General features: G+C 42.7%; 1 protein-coding gene across 1 annotated transcript in view; it reads right to left on the bottom strand.

Annotated features, from left to right (window-relative positions):
• The window catches only part of LOC125461090 (IQ motif and SEC7 domain-containing protein 3-like), a 566,563-nt gene that overhangs the window by 263,759 nt on the left and 282,823 nt on the right, over window positions 1–19,981 (bottom strand). Inside the window, exon 12 of the mRNA XM_048549465.2 lies at window positions 10,985–11,077. Within this exon, the coding sequence (XP_048405422.1) occupies window positions 10,985–11,077 (93 nt within the window). The remainder of the gene's footprint in view (window positions 1–10,984; window positions 11,078–19,981) is intronic.

Here is a 19,981-nt window from a genome sequence, read left to right as displayed (position 1 = left end):
AATGGGAGCAAAAACTTTTTGGTGGGTCAATTGAAGAACAGTGGAGGACTTTCAAAACAATTTTTCACAGTGTTCAGCAGAAGTGATAAGGAAGAACTGTAGGAAAAGAGAGAGCCAGCCAAGGATGTCTAAGGAAATAAAGGAAAGTTTCAAATTGAATAAAAACACATACTAAAAAAGCAAAGAGTGGTGGGAAAGTAGCAGACTGTGAAATCTTTAAAGGCCAACAGAAAGCCACAAAAACAAGTTATAAAGAAAAGTAACAGAGATAATGGGAACTGCAGATGCTGGAGAATCCAAGATAACAAAGTGTGGAGCTGGATGAACACAGCGGGCGAAGCGGCATCTCAGGAGCACAAAAGCTGACGTTTTGGTCCTAGACCCTTCATCAGAGAGGGGAATGGGGAGAGGGTTCTGGAATAAATAGGGAGAGAGGGGGAGGCGGACCGAAGATGGAGAGAAAAGGAGATAGGTGGAGAGAGTTCGGTGGGGATAGGTCAGTCCAGGGAAGACGGACAGGTCAAGGAGGTGGGATGAGGTTAGTAGGTAGGAGATGGGGGTGCGGCTTGGGGTGGGAGGAAGGGATGGGTGAGAGGAAGAACAGGTTAGGGAGGCAGAGACAGGTTGGACTGGTTTTGGGATGCAGTGGGTAGAGGGGAAGAGCTGGGCTGGTTGTGTGGTGCAGTGGGGGGAGGGGACGAACTGGGCTGGTTAAGGGATGCGGTGGGGGAAGGGGAGATTTTGAAACTGGTGAAGTCCACATTGATACCATTAGGCTGCAGGGTTCCCAGGCGGAATATGAGTTGCTGTTCCTGCAACCTTCGGGTGGCATCATTGTGGCACTGCAGGAGGCCCATGATGGACATGTCATCTAAAGAATGGGAGGGGGAGTGGAAATGGTTTGCGGCTGGGAGGTGCAGTTGTTTGTTGCGAACTGAGCGGAGGTGTTCTGCAAAGCGGTCCCCAAGCCTCCGCTTGGTTTCCCCAATGTAGAGAAAGCCACACCGGGTACAGTGCATGCAGTATACCACAGTGGCAGATGTGCAGGTGAACCTCTGCTTAATGTGGAATGTCATCTTGGGGCCTGGGATAGAGGTGAGGGAGGAGGTGTGGGGGCAAGTGTAGCATTTCCTACGGTTGCAGGGGAAGGTGCCGGGTGTGGTGGGGTTGGAGGGCAGTGTGGAGCGAACAAGGGAGTCACGGAGAGAGTGGTCTCTCCGGAAAGCAGACAGGGGTGGGGATGGAAAAATGTCTTGGGTGGTGGGGTCGGATTGTAGATGGCAGAAGTGTCGGAGGATGATGCATTGTATCCGGAGGTTGGTGGGGTGGTGTGTGAAACGAGGGGGATCCTCTTTGGGCGGTTGTGACGGGGGCGGGGTGTGAGGGATGTGTTGCGGGAAATACGGGAGACGTGGTCGAGGGCGTTCTCGATCACTGTGGGGGGAAAGTTACGGTCCTTGAAGAAAGTAAGATGGGTTATGCATGTAAACTAGCTCAGAATATAAAAAACAGGCAGCAAACGTTTCTATAAAAATGCAAATTGTAAAAGCGTGGCGAAGGTAAACATTGGTCCTCTAGAGGTTGAGAAGGCCAATTTATTAACTGGGATTGAGGAAAAAGCCAAGACATTAAACACTTATTTCGTGTTAGTCTTCACAGTGGAAGACACAAATAACATGCCGTAAACTGATGGTAAGAAGGTTATAGCAGGTGAGGACCTAGAAACCATCATGATCACCAAGGAGGCAGTGCTGGGCTAGCTAATGGGGCTAAAGATAGACAAGTCTCCTGGCTCTGATGAAATGCATCCCAGGGTACTAAAAGAGGTGATGTGGGAAAATAGCAAATGCACTAGTAATTATTTACCAAAATTCACTGGGTTCTGGGGTGGCTCCCGCAGCTTGAAAACAGCCAAAGTAACACCACTGTTTAAAAAAGGAATTAGACAAAAAGCAGGTAATTATAGGCCAGTTAGCCTAGCTTCCGTAGTGAAGATAATGCTTGAATCTATCATTAAGCAAGAAATAGTAAGACATCTGGATATAAATTGTCCCATTGGGAACACCCAGCATGGGTTCATGAAGGGTAGGTCATGTTTAACTAATTTGGTGGAATTCTTTGAGGACACTATTTGCATGGTGGACAATGGGGAACCTGTGGATGTGGTGTATCTGGATTTCCAGAAGGCATTTGACAAGGTGCCACACCAAAGACTGATACATAAGATAAAGTTGCATGGTATTACAGGTAATATATTGGCACGGATAGAGGATTGGTTAATTATTAGAAAGCAAACAGTAAGTGTAAATGGGTGTTTTTCTGGTTGGCGGTCAATGGCTAGTGGTATGCCTCAGGGATCAGTGTTAGGAGTGCAATTGTTTACAATTTACATAGATGATTTGGAGTTGAGGACTAAGTGTGGTGTGTCAAAATTTACAATGGCACTAAGACGAATGGTAGAGCAAAGTGTGCAGAAGACACTGAAAGTCTGCAGAGGGATATAGATAGTCTAAGTGAGTGGGCAAAGGTCTGACAGATGGGGTACAATGTTGATAAATGTGAGATCATCCATTTTGGTAGGAATAACAGCAAAATGGACTATGATTTAAATGGTGAAAAATTGCAGCATGCTGCTGTGCAGCAGGACTTGGGGGTCCTTGTGCATGAATCGTTAAAAGTAGGATTGCAGGTGCAGTAGGTAATTAAAAAGGCAAATGAAATTTTGTCTGCCATTGCTAGAAGGATGGAGTTGAAAAACAGGGAGGCTACGCTGCAGCTGTACAGGGTCCTGGTGAGGCCACACCTGGAGTACTGTGTGCAGTTTTGGTCTTCTTACTTGAGAAAGGATATACTAGCACTAGAAGGGGGTACAGGGGAGATTCACTCGGTTGATTCCAGAGTTGAGAGGGTTGGATTATGAGGAGAGACTGAGTAGGCTGGGATTATACTCATTGGGAATTCAGAAGAATGATGGGAGATCCTATAAAAACATAAGATTATGAAGGGAATAGATAAGGTGGAGGGAGGGAGGTTGTTTCCACTAGCAGGTGAAACTAGGACTAGGGGGCATAGCCTCAAAATAAAGGGAAGCAGATGTAGGACTGAGGTCAGGAGGAACTTCTTTACCCAAAGGGTTGTGAATCTGTGGAATTCCCTGCCCAGCGAAGCCGTTGAAGCTACCTCGCTGAATGTTTTTATGGCAAGGCTAGATAAATTTTTGAACAGTAAAGGAATTAAGGATTATGGTGATTGGACGGTAAGTGGAGCTGAGTCTCAAAAAGATTAGCCATGATCTTCTTAAAAGGCGGGCAGGCTTGACGGGTCGGATGGCCTACTTCTGCTCCTAGTTCTTACATTCTTATGAAGTCAAGCTGCACATGAATGGGTATTTACTTAAAGTGAAATACTATTAAGTTTATGATTCGAAGGACAGCAAAGAGATTTGCTCTCTCAATAGGAATCTATAAAATCAATTTTCAAGGTAAGTTCCTGGTGCTGAAAGTGTAATTTACAACTTCTGATACCTAATAAATCCCTTATTGTTATGACCAGTTCAAAGCTTCAATGAGAGCTCAGCTTACTTCGGAAATAGCTGACCTTTTTGGACCAAGAGAGTATTCCCACTGGAACTTGCCTAATTCCTGCTGGGTGGTGTTGGTGAAAACGGCAACTGACGTTTCCAACACCTCATTGAATCGTCTACTTGCTACACTGGTACAAGGTGAGGGTTATTTCCAAGTCATTGGAATGGGTTCAGAGTGAGAAGAGTGAAAATAGCTTTCAGCTCAGATGAAGCCTTGCTCTCTTCTGGCATTCCTCATGGTCAAATGTTGAAGTCAGGTTACGAACTCTCTTGGATGTCTAGGTAATTAATATAGAAGTTGTTGAGGTTCTTAAGAAGCCAACTATGAAGCAATTTAGCTCTGGATTCTACATTTCCTAGCCACGGAATCTATTTTCAGACCAGTCACTAGTGGAAAGAATTTCTTCAAGTTGGGAATTCTTCATCAATTATTCTGAAATTCTCTAGCCAAAAGCCATTGAGGGCCTGCTGCTCAAAGCTTGTGTTCTCTCAAAGAGTGTTACATTGCTTGACAGGTAACTGCCAACCATTTGGAGGGCACTTCATTGGTCCAGCAACTCATCTTCAATTGTACATCCCTGCTGCTGTTCTCCATCATGGAATGGCAGCAGCTTAGCTCCCAATTTCCACCTCTGCTGAGGACACGGAGCACAGGACGCAACATCACTGAGCACCTGCAGGAACAACATCAGATATCTTCTCATTAGCTTCTTTGACCGCTCCACAGAGCAGATGGGATGGACACTATCAGCTGGCTAGGATGCAAGGCACCAACATAGGATCCACAGGGCAGGGGCCCCCCCCAACCTTTATTATATTTGAAGACTAACGTACCAGAGACTCAGGCACTCACAGCGGTTCAGTGCTGACCTCTGCAGCCTCCTGAAACAAGAACATATTTTGAATGGAGCAGTAGGGCCATAATTAACAATAGCTGACAAGATGCCCAGTCACTGGAGGGCTAATACTGGTCGTTCAATCTCCTCTTCACATTCAGATCACCATATTTTGTCAGTTGCATATTCTTCCTTGGAAGGGGAGAAAGCGGGGCGGTATGAGTGTTAGTAAGGATGTGTGTGGAAAAAGTAGAAGGGCAATCGGAAGAGTAACTGTAAGTCAGTTTGAACAAGGAAGCTGCAGAAAGAAGAATGAGCGGTGGTGCAATGTGTATTGGCCTGAACCATGCTGTGCAGGGTAACAATGGACAAGACAATGAATGAGCTTTGGCACCTCAAAGTCATATGCCATTCACCTTAAATCACTCTCCTGAGGTCTTGTATCATCAGTGCACTCATTCCAGGTTGGAGGGACCATACTCTTGCTGCTGATACCTTCAGCATTTTAATCTACACCTGTTTGGTCAGAGAAATTCTCTTCCTCCTGTTATTCGCAATTACCATACTTCAAACCATCAGCTCCTGTAACAAAACTTCCAGCTTTCCCTGATCTTTTCTCCATTCCTCTGGTTTCAGCTGTCTGACAAGTCCAAGTGTAGATAAACTTTTCTCAGCCACTCCATGGCTCCTTAAATTAGAAATATTTCCTTGGACAAAACGAATGTATCATTTTTGCTTGTTTAAGTGCCAGGCAGCGACGATTGGTATGCTTTGGTAAAGAGCAGCCAATGAGAATTCTGCTCAGAGTTAGGTTCCAAGCCTGAAGAAGCTACCAACTTACAGCAGAGGATTTTGCCAGTAATTGACCAAAATTTTCATGTTGCTTTCTCGGAATATCTGTTTTCATTATGAGATGATGGTAACACTGACAGGTCCTGTATATTAAACATCAGGAAACAGTACTGCAAAAATTAATGTCAGATATACAGAATCATGGGGTTGTGGGGTCTACTTAATCTCCTTTCCATTAATGTAAAATAATAAACCAAATACAGGAGCATAAAGGGCATTGGTTCTCATGTCTACCAGTGAGTTCCAGATAACCACAACTTTCTGGATGAAACAAATTCTTGCTGAAATCTCCACTACACCTTCTGCCCTTTACCTCAAATCTCTGGTTACTGATTTCTTTACTAAGTTGAAATGTTTCTTCATTTTTATTCTATACCTCTGATCAGTTTTACACCACAATCAGATCCCCATCAGCCTTCTCTTGCCTGGCCAGCCTCTCTTCACAGCTGAATCACTCCAGCCCAGACAACATCCTGTTGATTTTTATAGGACTTGATCAGTTCAGTCAGTAGTGAGGCTGCTGAGCCACTCTTGGTGATCAACACTGAAGTGCTGCACTCAGAGTATACTCTATGGAGTTCGATATGGAGCAATACTGATTCATCAGCTAACAGGGAGGGGGTTTATGATATAATCAGCAGATTTCCTTTCCCAAATTTGATATAATGCAACAAGACTAGTTGGGTATGGAGTCAATGGTGACAACTCGAGTAACTCCTTCCTGTCTGTATACCACTGTGCCATCACCACTGTTGTTTTGCCAGGACAGGGATGGTGTTGGTGTGTCTGGGACCTTACTTAGTCTGTAAGGTGTGATTCCAGGAGTATGCCTACATCAGGCTGTTTCTCCACAAGGCTGTGCAACAACTCTCTGAATTTTGGCACTAACTCCCAGACGTTAATGAGTTGGTTCCGGGTTGACAGGGCTGTATTTGTTACTTCCAGCGCCTAGGTTAATGCAGGCAGTCCATCTGGTTCAGTTCCTTTTTTCAGAACCTTCTAGTGGCTTATACAACCAAATGGCTCTGAGGACAGCCAACAGTCAACCACATTGCTGTGGATCTGGTGTCGCATGTAGACCGGACCTGGTAAGGTCTCCTCCTGCCTTGGGTAAATGAACAGCAAAACTCGGATGAAGTGCCTAATTCATTACTGCTTAGTTGATCCAAGAGCTTGAAAATCAGTTGGGGTTGGCAGGAAGGCAGTGCACTGCATTTTACAAGCCACCCCACCTTCAAATTCGACAGTAGGGGAAAAGTACACAGAGTCATTTACAGCACAGAAAGCAACCATTCACTCCATAAAGTTCATGGTGGCTGTCCTCAGAGCAACCCCTTCAGTCCATTTCACCTACTCGAAGCAGCAAGATTATTTCCCATCAAGAACACATCCAGTTTCCTTTTGGATCATCTGGTGTTTCCACATCCACGGGACCGTGTTCCAGGAAATTCCAGAGAGACCTGGAAACAACACTGGACATGACACTACCACTTGGAACTTAATTGTCACCCAAGGGAATTAATGTCATCAATGCACTAAACTGACCACCCATTTCATCCAAGTTCAGCACTAATTCATACTTCTCTTTTCCCTAAGGTACAATTATGGAGCTGATAGAGGAGATGAGGGCTGAGGCAAGAAATCCTCAGTGGAGGATACATGCTCTGAAACACCGAGTCATTACATGACTCCTGCACACACCTCACTACCACATATACCGAAACAGTTTATTATCTCCAGCAACAGACAAATAGAGTAGCACATGATGAGGTACATATCACATGTGAGCATGAGCAGATGCTGGAGTCAAGAGTGGACAGTACCCATCAGATGGCGCAGGAGAGAGCTCTGCTCCCTTGAACATAGCTGTTGGAGGTTATACATTAAAAGGTAACTAGTGGAGTAGTATTAGAAGATGTTTAAGGGTCAGTCAAAATTTCCATAGGCCGTGTGTACCACTGCACAGAAAATGGACCATTTTAGTATGAGTGCTGCAATGTCTGCATTCATGACAAATCGACACTCAGAGTGGCCGCACTCATGGAGAATCAGATGAGGCAGACCACTGAGAGCCTGTTGCACTACACTAATGACCATCACTGCCAGTTGAGTCAGCATTGATCAAAGATTTACATTGTAGCTGAATGGTACACTACATGCAGCCACCTGCTTTCCTGCTTTTGGTGAACAAGAACATGCGGGCAAGCCTGACAAGAATGAATGTGAACCAGCACATGACAGGTGCTATTTGCAAGGTGCCCCCAATTCTTCGCCCTTGCCCTCCTCAACCTCCAACACATATTGCTTTCTGCCTTGATGAACAGCTCTGTCCCTGCAAACTGGAGGAGAGGCAGTCTTTAACAAGTCATCAAGGGCTCCAAAATCCAGAGAAATTCAACCATGAGCAGCCTATTTCTCACTTTATGGAAGCCACAGGGATAACACTATATAGCTGTCATAGAAAGCATAATCAGATTGGTCAGCAGCTCTCTAGCATAGATATTCCTAGATGGGGACAGAAATTCAACCAACCAATTCAAGTTGGCCATAGTGTAATATGGCCGAATCACAGGAATGGTAGAGCACTGAAAGTATCCATTATGTCTGCAGGGACTCTCCAAATGAATAATGCACCTGGTGCCATTCACCTGCCTTCTCCACATCATCCTCCATGTTCTTCCTTTTTTATGTAAAAATATAATGCCCATGTGAATGCCTCAATTGGAACTACCTCCACCACAGCCTCTGGCAGGGCAGTACATATTGCTGCAGGTGAACTGGATTGCTGGACTGCAAGGTACCCACTGACTTGTCAGTCAGGGCAAAGGTGATTGCAAACAATTCATCCGCAATGATGTTCTCAGGCCTGAGAAATCTGCTTTGCCACATAGCATAGATCCAATTGGTGCATTTTGGAAATCTGTCACTGGAAATACCTTTTCCTGACTTTGTTACTGGGGGTGAAAAAAATTTGTGCCTGAATCAGATCACTGTGGCCTCCACAGAAGAAAGGTAAAGGAGCTGAGTGGTATCATTGATATGTAATGGCAGGGTTTGGGAGGGATAGGGAAGGTAGTTGGAGGCAAACCTCCTGAGGAGTTTGACATGCGGGGGTGGAGGTGGAAATGGGCTACCAGATGCTTTCAGGTAAAAGCTCCCGGGGGCATGTGGCAAGCAGGAGGGCTCAGTGCTGACAAAATTCACCTGTGGAGTGCTCTCTTTTGAAAGACTTCCATTGCCCTCATGTAGATTTTCCTACAGATAGCTGCTCCCAGTCCACTTGGTCAGATCATATCCCACCAGATGAAAATTGGCCTGCTCCCAATTCAGAATCTTTATTTCCTGTCCTCATCTACCTTAAATCTTACTTATTTATTGTCACTATATGGTTATTCTTGTTACTCAAATGGCTGCATCATCTTATGAAAAAGTTGGTGAGACTTGAAAAGGAGCTCCTGAAAATCAAAAAATAGGCTTTGAGAAATCATAATTCAACTCCACAGAAATAAAAAGAAGAGTTTGAGTCCTACTATGTTCATGTTGTGAAGGACTCAACAAATCATTATTATCTGGGAGACCGTTGCTGGGCCAGAATAAAGTGCGTTCACATAGACGCAGGCAGCAGAACCTCAAGTTCAGCTAACCAATAGCTTGCTTTATTGTTGCCTTGATGTTGACATGGCCCTTTTGTAGCTCTCTTGCAGACCTGTGGTGGGATTCTTCACTAAAATCATCAATCATGTGTTCACTAAGTGTCCATTGTCTACCCAGAGCCAACCACTGTGGCTGTTTGGTGGGAGAGAGGAGCTGCACAATCCGAGACTGTCAAAGTATGATTAATGGTTTATTGTCACTTGCATTTTACAGTGGATAATACACAGTGAAACATAGCAAAAAGCTTCAACAGTTGCCACAATTTCAAATAGTTCAAGGATAAAAAGAATAAAACAATATAACAGAAAGAGAGTTCTGAACCCTGAGCCAGCTCACCAACAACATCTGTGCAACCAGCCCTCCTCCACCATCTCACCGCCACCTGGGTGGACCCACCAACAAAGGAGTCACCACTATTTAGGTGCCATTTCTGCAGCAGTGGGCTCACCTTATCATCACCAATGCCAGGTCCTGTGCTGAACCCGCTCTCACCCTGCAACCAGGAATCCCTGGCTCCGCTCCCACCTCGATGATCCCTGGAGCCCTGGCTTCGGGACTACAAAACCTGTGTTGAGGACCTCCTTTGATCTGTAGCCCTCTGTCCCGACCAGTTGCATTTGGCTGTGAAGGTGGCAGCGGCTACTGCTCCTCTTCTGAGGTCCAACCAACTTCAAGCTAAGCAGACCTCACGTGATAGGGATATTTTGCAGGCAATAATGTGAGATGACTCTTGGATATATCCAGGGTACTTGCAATAACTTGCACAGATTTGCTATTCACAGCAAAATCAGTGACTTCAGACTGAAAAAAATGTTCCTGTCAGTTTCAGCCTTTTTTCACAGTTGATCACAGCCACGTCAATTTCACCTTTTACGATGCTCATATCATGTGAATTTCATTCTACAGTTGCTTATCACAATGCCCTCACTTTTTATGACCTTGCAAGTTGTAGATACTGCTTGTAAAGCAGGCAGTCTGGTAAAAAAGAATTCCATGCTTAACAAGGTGCACTAGGGTGGTATTTTCAACCCAACATCTTGTCCCAAAGATTTCCCATTCACTCATCCCCAAATCCATTTCCAAAACATGAGAAATTCTGCCATTCATAACCATGTGAAAGATGAAATATGATCCCTATGTCATATGTATTTTATATGTATAAATATATAAGATGTTTAAACTTGTATAGCCACATACTACAAACACAGTCATAGGCCAAGATTACAACTGCCAGGAGATGTCTGGCAAGAGTTTGTGCTGGGAATTTATTTTCCCATCCATGGTGGAAAGACACATGGCTAGTGAAATCCTGCCAACATACACGATACCAGTTTCAGGTAGGAATACAATGGAAATTATTGAAAACCACATGCCTAGATAACTTTTACTACACCTTTGGCACATTTTCAGATATGGATGACATTTCATAACTTAGTTTGAGGAATTATGACTGTCCCACAGCTTTAATGTAAAGAACAATTGAGTCTGTGCATTCTAGACAGATTTAAATAGAAGAACAGAACAGCTTAAAGCATGAGATATTGAAGAATATAGAAACAAAAATACTAATATAAAGAACAAGTTAAAGAATCAGAGTAGGAGATACAGAGATGTGCAAATGAAGGGGAATGAGAACAAATTAAAATAATGGAACACTGAATGAACAATCATGCAATAGACTGACACATCCTTTATTACATTATGTGTATAGACCCGAGCTAAAACATGGAGAGAAAAATGTGACAATGTTCTGCTTTAACTAACTACAAGACTAATCAATAGAATTTAGCCATGATTTATATTCAGTAACAATTTTGGCAAATCTGTGACATAGTAGCTTTCAGTCTCTTGGACAGACAAGTTTTTAAAGATGAAGATCCTATCCATTTATCTCATTGCTACTTCAAGCATCTGCTAATTTTTATAGAAGGTGGATACATTTTATATTCTCAGATGGCCACCCAGTAGCTTTCGCACAAACTAGATAGACTAATTCAATTCACTAACTAAGAGCTGACCTGAGTTCATGTCCCTTAAGTAGAAAATAAAGCAGCCTGACCTGCTGGAGATCCTGGTTTGGTTCGGATGTCAAGCGGAGCTCCATTATTCTTTGAGGAAGGGGTTTTTGCCCCCTGTTGTTTTTCCAGCTCCCCTGCAGTAGGAATTTAAAATGAGCCATGAATTTGATATGAATTTATATACAACTATTTTACTTGCATATTTTCAAGGAAATTCTAACTTACAACTTTTTCAATTACTTGCTGTGCAAAGGCCACTGAAAAGAAAAATCATCCATGATGACTTTTATTTATAGAATCCCTACAGTGTGGAAACAGGGCCTTCAGCCTAACAAGTCCACGCAGGCCCTCAGGGCATCCCATCCAGACCCATTCCCCTGTAACCCATTTAATCTACGCATCCCTGGGCACTATGGGCAATTTACCATGGCCGATCCACCTAACCTGCACATCTTTGGGCTGTGGGAGGAAACCAGAGCACCCGGAGGAAACCCACGCAGACATGAGGAGAATGTGCCAATTCCACACAGACAGTTGCCTGAGGGTAGAATCGAAGCCTGGTCACTGGCGCTGTGAGGCAGCAGTGCTAACCACTGAGCCACCGTGCCAACATTTTCCTCTCTGACCTTTTTTTTGCTCGAAAACAGGATTGTCCTGTAAGTTAAAAGCAGAGGGTTAAATCTGGCCTGCCAACCTGCTGGCAATTTATTTTCTTCTCCTGGATTCTATGCAGCAGATGAAAATAACCTTGAACTAAGATTTTGATTATAAACTTATACCAAGGGAAATGAAAACACAGTCAAGTGGTAAATAAAGGCCATATTCCAATAAGTGCAATCTGTTCAAATCCTCCATCAGGCTGTCCCTCGAACTATTGCCCATTGCCATTTAAACAAGGCTGACATCTTGACCTAATTGAGACAGAACAGCAGCTATGTGGGAGATTACATAGAAGCAGAGCGAACAAAATAATCAGATTTTTTTTCACAAAAATGGAAAATTGGATGAGTGTCAACTGTGATTGTGCTTTGCTGCTTGCGCCTAACAATTTATTTTCAATTCTACCAAAAAGGTATTAAAATTGGAACAGTTTGAATAAGAAATGCTGATTGAACAATTTTATTTTCTGTCAGGATGAACAAAACCCAGTGTCTTTTCAATCACAATCATTTCACATGCAAGTTCTAGTAACTCAATGCATTTTAAAATTACTTACAGCAGTGTCTCACAGTTGTAAAAATAAAGGAATAAGGGCTTAAGTGGAAAATAAATTATTCAATCAGGGGCCTTCATTTCTTTGTTTTAATAAGCTTTGTTACTTTGAAAGAAAAGCCTGGTAATATTTGGCAATGCAATTTTATGTAATCTATGCAGTAAATAGAGATTCCATCCTCCAGGGTGTGTATTTTGATCTCTCAGGGCAATAGTATTGTCTGTACTGAGCCTTCATTGAAGCTAGCTGCAAAATGGCAGATCTAGTCAGCACCTCATAGTAGAGGTCACATGACTATAAGACAGGAAACACATTGAGACAGGTTACACTTCTAACTCAAACATCTTACTTTTCCTACAAAAGAAGAAAAAAACAAGGCTTGCATTATCATGTAGATTGTGAGTTATGCAATGTGTACATAACTGTTCTGATTCATTAGCAGTCATTCTTATCTGTTTCTGCATATGCATTGCATGGATAGCCTTTAAATCATACCTGTCTCCTAATGGTACACATGTGTGTTGTCACTAGCTGCTCATTTGGGTGATCTTCCCTATCCAGGGAGTGACATTCACATGACATTTACTGTTGTCATGGTACCTGTTGCTGGGATGCTGAAGACCTCTGGGTCTGATGGTTGATCTGTGGACTGTGCTGGTGGTGAGTTCACACTGTCCTTATTGGCTGTCTGCTGTTAAGTTCTCCAGTTATGCACAAGTGCCTGTGGTTATGATGGTATGTCTGGTTACTCACTTCCACTACTTATGAACAAGGTGACAGGTGATGTACACAGAGGCCCCAAGCTGTGACTTAGGTTTATTCTTGTTGACAGCAGTGAAGGTTTGAACCTTGATTGGCTCTTCAGTGCTCACCTCTGGCAACAGTTTAGCATTCTTAGCTGGCTCGATGTCAAAAATGTTCAATAATGTTCCCCTGAAGTGTCCTGGGACATTTTCTTACATGAGTGGGTCTATGGAAGCAGCCCTTCAAGATCAATGCCAATATCATCAAAATATTTTATTCATTTTTGTATATAATCTTCTCACAAATTTATTAAGAAGAGGAAAATTTGATGGACAATCCTTTTCTTTCTTTATTCTTTCACAGAATGAGGGCATCGCTGGCTCGACCAGCATTTATTGCCCATCCTTAATTGTCCAGAAGGCAGATAAAAGTCAACCACATTGCTGTGGGTCTGGAGTCACATGTAGGCCAGACCACATAAGGATGGCACCTTCTTTCCCAAAAGGACATTAGTGAGCCAGATGGGTTTTTCCCTACAATCAACAATGGATTCACGGTTATCACTTGATTCTCAATTCCAGACATTTACTGAATTCAAATTCCACTGTCTACCATAGCTGGATTTGAATCTAGGCCCCCAGAACATTAGCTGGGTCTCTGGATTAACAGTCCCGCAATAATATCTCAAGGCCATCGCCTCCCCTATGAGTTAGGCTTGTTTCTGTAGTAAAATGCTCCTTTCCATGAAATCACCTGATTTCCCCAGCAGGACAACTATTAAGTAACCTCCTCCTGGCATCTTGTTCACTTCCCTGACAATGATGTACAGCAACAATGACCCTCGTTCCTGTCTGGAACTATCCACAAGCATTGAAATGGAGGGCCACATTGATCTTCACAGGAACTGGCAACACAATCCTCATCCCATTGTGCAGTTGAAATTCCTGTTATAGAAAATGGAACAATGCTCCTAGCTTTGTTTGAATGAAGTTGTTAGAGGAGCTTCAGCAGGTTGTTGCTGTGCCTCTTGTGGTTGCCAGATGTTGTTGCATTGTGTGATGTGAGTGAATGTTGAACAAGGTGGATGGGGAGTCAGTCAAGTGGGTTGATTTGTCCTTGGACGATTCTGAGCTTCCTGAGTGTTGTGGTTGCACACACATTTGGGCATGTAGACAGTATTCTATCAAGCTCCTTGTTCGTGGCTTGTAGCCACTAATTGTGAGTGATTCAATGCAGGATTCACAGCATCTGCACTGCTCTTGTAGCCACAGTATTTATATGACTGGTCTAGTCTAGTTTCTAAAGCTTCAAACTCTGTCATCTAAAAGGACAAGGGCAAGGGGAAGCAGGTGCTTAGAAATGCCTCTACCTGCAAATTCCTTTTCAAGTGGTGGGGTATTTGGGGAGGGAATAATAGGGAATGATCTTCATGCAGCAAAACGTATGTATAGCTGGGATTTTAACAGACAGCATTGATAGAGCCTGAGATCCAGAATAGCAGTACATATACAAAATTGGCATTAGAAATTGTTTGACACCATGAAGTTTCTAGTATGTTTGCTCCATTCCAATGACAGCACCTTACAATCATGATGTGACTTACAGGTCAGGTGCAGTTCCATCACCATTCTACAAGCTCTCAACTTCCGTTGTATTCTGTTGAACCAAATGGTACAGCTATTGCCTTTTAATATATTCTCAATACCTTTTCTGGTACCTTAAGTTTCTTCTGCATGAACCATACATCTGGCGGTTTGAAGATAAAGACTAACACAGGTCAGCAGTTTAATAACATTTTGATTTTCATTCTGCCAAGCTCCTCTGCTTTAAAATGTATCATAAGAGATCCTTGGTTGAAATGTAGGGATTCATTGGTACAAGATTTCCATGGTTTATGGTGAGAAATTGTTTGAAATGTTAAAACTACAACTCTCTAAACACTTGTTCAAACAATTCTGGTGTCAAACATTTAGACAAGTTTCACCATGACTATGTGACAGTTACAGCTTGCTGTCTTTAATCACATTCCTGTTTTTGACATGAGATGACACCTCAAGTACATTGCTGACTCACGGCGGAAAATTTGCCCAATTTCTCAGTCTGTGATTCATTGATACTGTAAATAGAATAAAATTTCAAATATATTTTACAGACTTCAAAACATTTCCACAAAACAGCCATAAGAAACTGGTTTCAGATCAAAACAATCTTGTAAATGCTGAACATGGCAGTAAATAACATCCGGAGGGAATTAAAAATAATCTCTCGAGGATTAAATTAGCAGAATTAAAATTCAATCTGTATCTTCATTCAGGAGTAAGTAGAAACATTACATAATTTTATTTTAATTTATGAGGAAATTTTGGTACAATATTTAGATAAGCATAGCTGTTAAATATCAATCAATTTGAATGAGGCCCACGCATTTTGGTACAAACTCTTATTAACTCATCTCATAACAAAAATATTAGGTCATTGAATCCCTAAAGCTCGTTCTTCTAGTCTATCAGTTCATGGCTGAGCTGTATCTGGACTCCATTAACCTCTCTTTGCTCTGTATCCCTTGATGCCCTTAAGTAAACAAAGACTTATCAATCTCACTCTTGAAAATGTCGATAGTGAGCCAAGCTGAAAATTTTTCCAGTTTCTCACTGTGATTCATTGTTGATGTGGTATAAAATTGCAACCATAATTTGTGGACAAAACATTACCACAAATTCTGAATTTGTTCTGAACTTTCACTACCTTTTGTGTGAAAAAATTCTTACTCATTTTTGCTGGAAATGGATGATCTATAATTTTTACGATTATGGCTAATTCTTTCAAATTCCTGACCAGAGGAAATAGATACTTTATAATTTTGACATCTCAATTTGATCATTCCTCAACAATGGATTTATGCAACTTGTCCTCATAATTTAGTTCCATTCTGATAACTCTACACTGTATCCTATCCAACGCCAATATAGATTTCCTGAGGATTGATGTCCAAAGCAGAATGCAATGCACTAGGCAGGGTGAGAACCTAACTTCATCATTCAACCCTTTTATTCTACCTGCATCAATACAAAAATTAACTTTCCTTTAGCTTTTTTGATTACTTTTTGTATGTGTCCACCAGCTTTAAGTGGTCTCAACAGCTGGAGCTTCAGCTTTTTGCCATATTGATAAGTAACTGAGACATAGGAATATTGAACTGTACATCCAAAGAACTAGAAACTGTGGAGCAGCAATGAAACTAGGGTCCAAATACAGAAATACAAATCTAGTGCACAGGTATGTTAATAATTGGCTAGCGCAATGTTGGCATTTATACCAAGATGACAGACATAGAAAGGGGAGTGATCTGCAACTATAATGAATGCTTTCCTTGCTGCAAGGTTTTGTTTCCAATGCCATGATGCAACGCTTATGTTAGATGTTAGCTTGTACACTACACGAACTAGACATAGTTAACGTGGTCCTTAAAAATTCAAAAATCATTTACTACAGCAGTTGATATATACACATATGACAGGCACAGGCACCTCTGGTCTGAGCTAACATTAAACTCTCCAGTTATTAAGAGCAGCAAAATTTCATCATTTTCTAGTTACTTCAAATAACCCTGGTTACGACAAAGTGTCAGGCCTTTTAACTTTCAGGTCACATGTAGTGATGATATGTTAGGCATGTCTTTTAGAAGTGCACTAAATATGAACTGTGAGGCATAACACAACAAGGAGCAAGTTAGGCAATGGTTGCATGAAGTCTGATCAGTCTCCATTTAGAATTCTGCAATAATTTCAGATCTAAATTGTGCTTCAGAGAGAATATATTGCCTTCTTAGGAGTACAGTGCAGATTCATCAGAATTATATAAGGGATAAAATCATTAAGGGTATCAGAACAGGTCCAAAATATAGGTATAGAAGTTGCTGGAAAAGCTCAGCAGGTCTGGTAGCATCCATAGTTCTTTCGCTTTCTATATCAGAACAGGTTCTGTTTTTTGTGGGTGTGTATTCCTTGGCAGATGAAGACTCGGGAGTGATGTAATGCAGGTGTTGAAGGCGATGACAGGGTAGGTTGAAGATACCATCTTATCAAGGCAGGAGCCGGGATGGGAGTTTGGGACAAGGTGGTCTAACCGCAAAACGCGAGGTAGTGCGGTATGGCATCAGAAGGCACTCCCTTATATAAGACGTAGTGGAAATTTGGCACGCTTTCATAACCGGCTGGTGATCAATTACAGGCTTAATTTCAGAGTTTCTTCTATTCTTATTAGGCATTAAGTATTAAAGATTACAGAACGAGGATGGATAAATTGAGTTAACATACGCATCAGCGCTGAGTTTTTTGTCTGTTGGAACATGCTTGAGGAACTGTGTGACCTACTACTATTCCTGTACTCCTTTGGGAAGTATAGAGGATATACATAATATATCACATTACATGCAGCTTAATTTGAATTTAGTTTTACCGAGGGAGAAACTTGAAAACTCTGAATGAAACATACTTTTAAAAGAAATAAGGAGTAACCTTTAAAATTCTGGTAGAACTTTTCGATGTATGGTTTTCCTCCAACAGGATATTTTACCTGATGTGGCAAGGCTTATGTTATCTCCTGTAGCACAGGAAACTGGGCATGGAAATCATGCCATTGATGCACCCAATAAACATTTATTATAGACAATTATTATGTTACAAACATTACATTCACAGGCACATCAGTGTCTGGGCTGACAGTAAGCATGCAGGAGAGCAGGCTTCCAATAGGATGTCATGCTTTCAGTGATCCCAGCGTAAGATGGAGTATAACAGCCAAGATTGTTATATCCTGAGGTCATATGTTATGACAGAGTAATAGTGTCATGAGCAGGTCCCTTAAAAATATACTGAGATGTATATGGATATGGAATACAGCAAATTCGATTTCTCACACATCAGTTAAAAATATTCAGAGATAATAGAAACTGCCAATGCTGGCGAAACTGAGATAACAATGTCTTTGGTAGTGGGGTCAGATTGCAGGTGGCAGAACAAGGCGCCACCTTTTGCTCCCATGAGGAGCTCGAACAGTTCATCCACTTCACTAGCACCTTCCACCCCAACCAGTTCACCTGGACCATCTCCAATACCTCTCTCTCCCCTTCCTGGGCCTTTCTGTTTCCATCTCTGGCAACCAGCTGGAAACCGACATCCACTTTAAGCCTACCGACTCCCACAGCTACCTAGAGTACACCTCCATGCATCCACCTTCCTGCAAGAATGCCATCTCCTGTTCCCACTTCCTTCGCCTCCACCGCATCTGCTCCTGAGATGAGGCATTCCACTCCTGATCATCCCAGATGTCCTCGTTTTTCATGGATCACAACAACCCCTCCACAGTGGTCAAAAACACCCTTGACCGCATCTCTCACATTTCCTGCAACTCATCCCTCACACTCCCTCCCCGCAATAACAAAAAAAACCAGCATCTCCTTCGACCTCACGTACCACCCCACCAAGCTCCAGATCCAACACGTCATCCTCCAGCACCTCTGCCACCTGCAATCTGCCCCCACTATCAAGGACATTTTTCCCTCCCCATCCTTATCTGCCTTCCGGAGGGACCAGTCTCGCCGTGACTCCCTTATCTGCTCCACAGACCCCAGCTGCCCCACCACCCCCAGCACTTTTCCCTGCAACCACAGGAAGTGCTACACCTGCCCGGACACCTCCTCCCTCATCCCCATCCCAGGTCCCAAGAAAACCTTCCACATCAAACAGATGTTCACCTGCACATCTGCTAACGTGGTATACTGTATCCGCTGTTCCCGATGTGGCCCAATCTACTTTGGGGAAACCAAGCAGAGGCTCGGAGACCACTTTGTGGAACACCTATTCTCAGTTCGCGACAAACGACTGCATCTCCTTGTTGCAAACTACTTCAACACCCCCTCCCAATCCGTGAACAACATGTCCACCCTGGGCCTCCTACAGTACCACAACGATGCTACCCTAAGGTTGCAGAAACAGCACGTCATATTTTGCTTGGGATCTCTGCAGCCCAATACTATCAATGTGGATTTCACAAGCTTCAAAATCTCCCTGCCCCCGACCGCATCCCAGAACCAGCCCAGTCGATTCCCACCTCCCTAACCTGTCCATCCTTTCTGCCACCTATCCACTCCTGCCACCTCAACCCCACCTACCAGCCTCATCCCCACCTCCTTGACCTGTCCGTCTTCCCTTGACTGACCAACCCCCATCCTAACTCCCAACATACACACCTTTACTAGCTCCATCCCCACGTCCTTGACCTGTCCGTCTCCTCTTCACCTATCTGCTCCTTTGTCCATCTACCATTCACCTCGCCCCCTCTCTCTATTTATTCCAGAATCCCCTTCTCCTCCTCCATTTCTGAAGAAGGGTCCAGAGCCAAAACGTCAGCTTTCCTGCTCCTCTGATGCTGCTTGGCCTGCTGCGTTCATCCAGCTCTACACCTTGTTATCTCAGTTAAAAATATTATGTTCTATAAAATGATGTGACAGTACAATGTTGTCAAAACGTACACATTTGTTGAAAATATTTAGTGAGCAGATGGCTTCACAAAGTAACATTTCAGGATCTGTTCTTTTAGTGCTCCAATGTGAGTATTTACAGTGGCATTGTATGTTGTGAGAAGTACTGTGCTGTATACAATGTGCTTATTGCATTTTTGTTCTTAGCTTTGAATATTTCTATCAGACAACCTCCTCCTCTGTGTTCCACAACCCTGCACCACCCATTCCAACTGTCCGAATGAACAAAAAAAAATTGCTGGAAAAGCTCAGCAGGACTGGCAGCATCCAAACAGAGAAACTAGAGTTAGTGTTTTGGGTCCAGTGTACCTTCCTGACAACTCAGTTCTGAACTATATCGAGAACAGTCAAAAAGACCTTACAAATATTGCAAATGAATAGTAAAAACACTCTTAACAAATTTTTAATATCTAAACAAATTAGGCTTTCCACTGGTGAATGTAGACTCGTACAATTTTATCCTACATTATTAAACTTCTGGAACAGAGAAGTTTGAGAGTCCCAAAATCAATTATTACACAGTTGAGGAACAAAGGCTTT

The sequence above is a fragment of the Stegostoma tigrinum genome, chromosome 18 (genome assembly GCF_030684315.1).
Source record: "Stegostoma tigrinum isolate sSteTig4 chromosome 18, sSteTig4.hap1, whole genome shotgun sequence".
NCBI classification, from domain to species: Eukaryota; Metazoa; Chordata; class Chondrichthyes; order Orectolobiformes; family Stegostomatidae; genus Stegostoma; species Stegostoma tigrinum.
The sequence above is the reverse complement of the archived record's forward strand: the minus strand, read 5'-3'. Positions and strand labels throughout refer to the sequence as shown.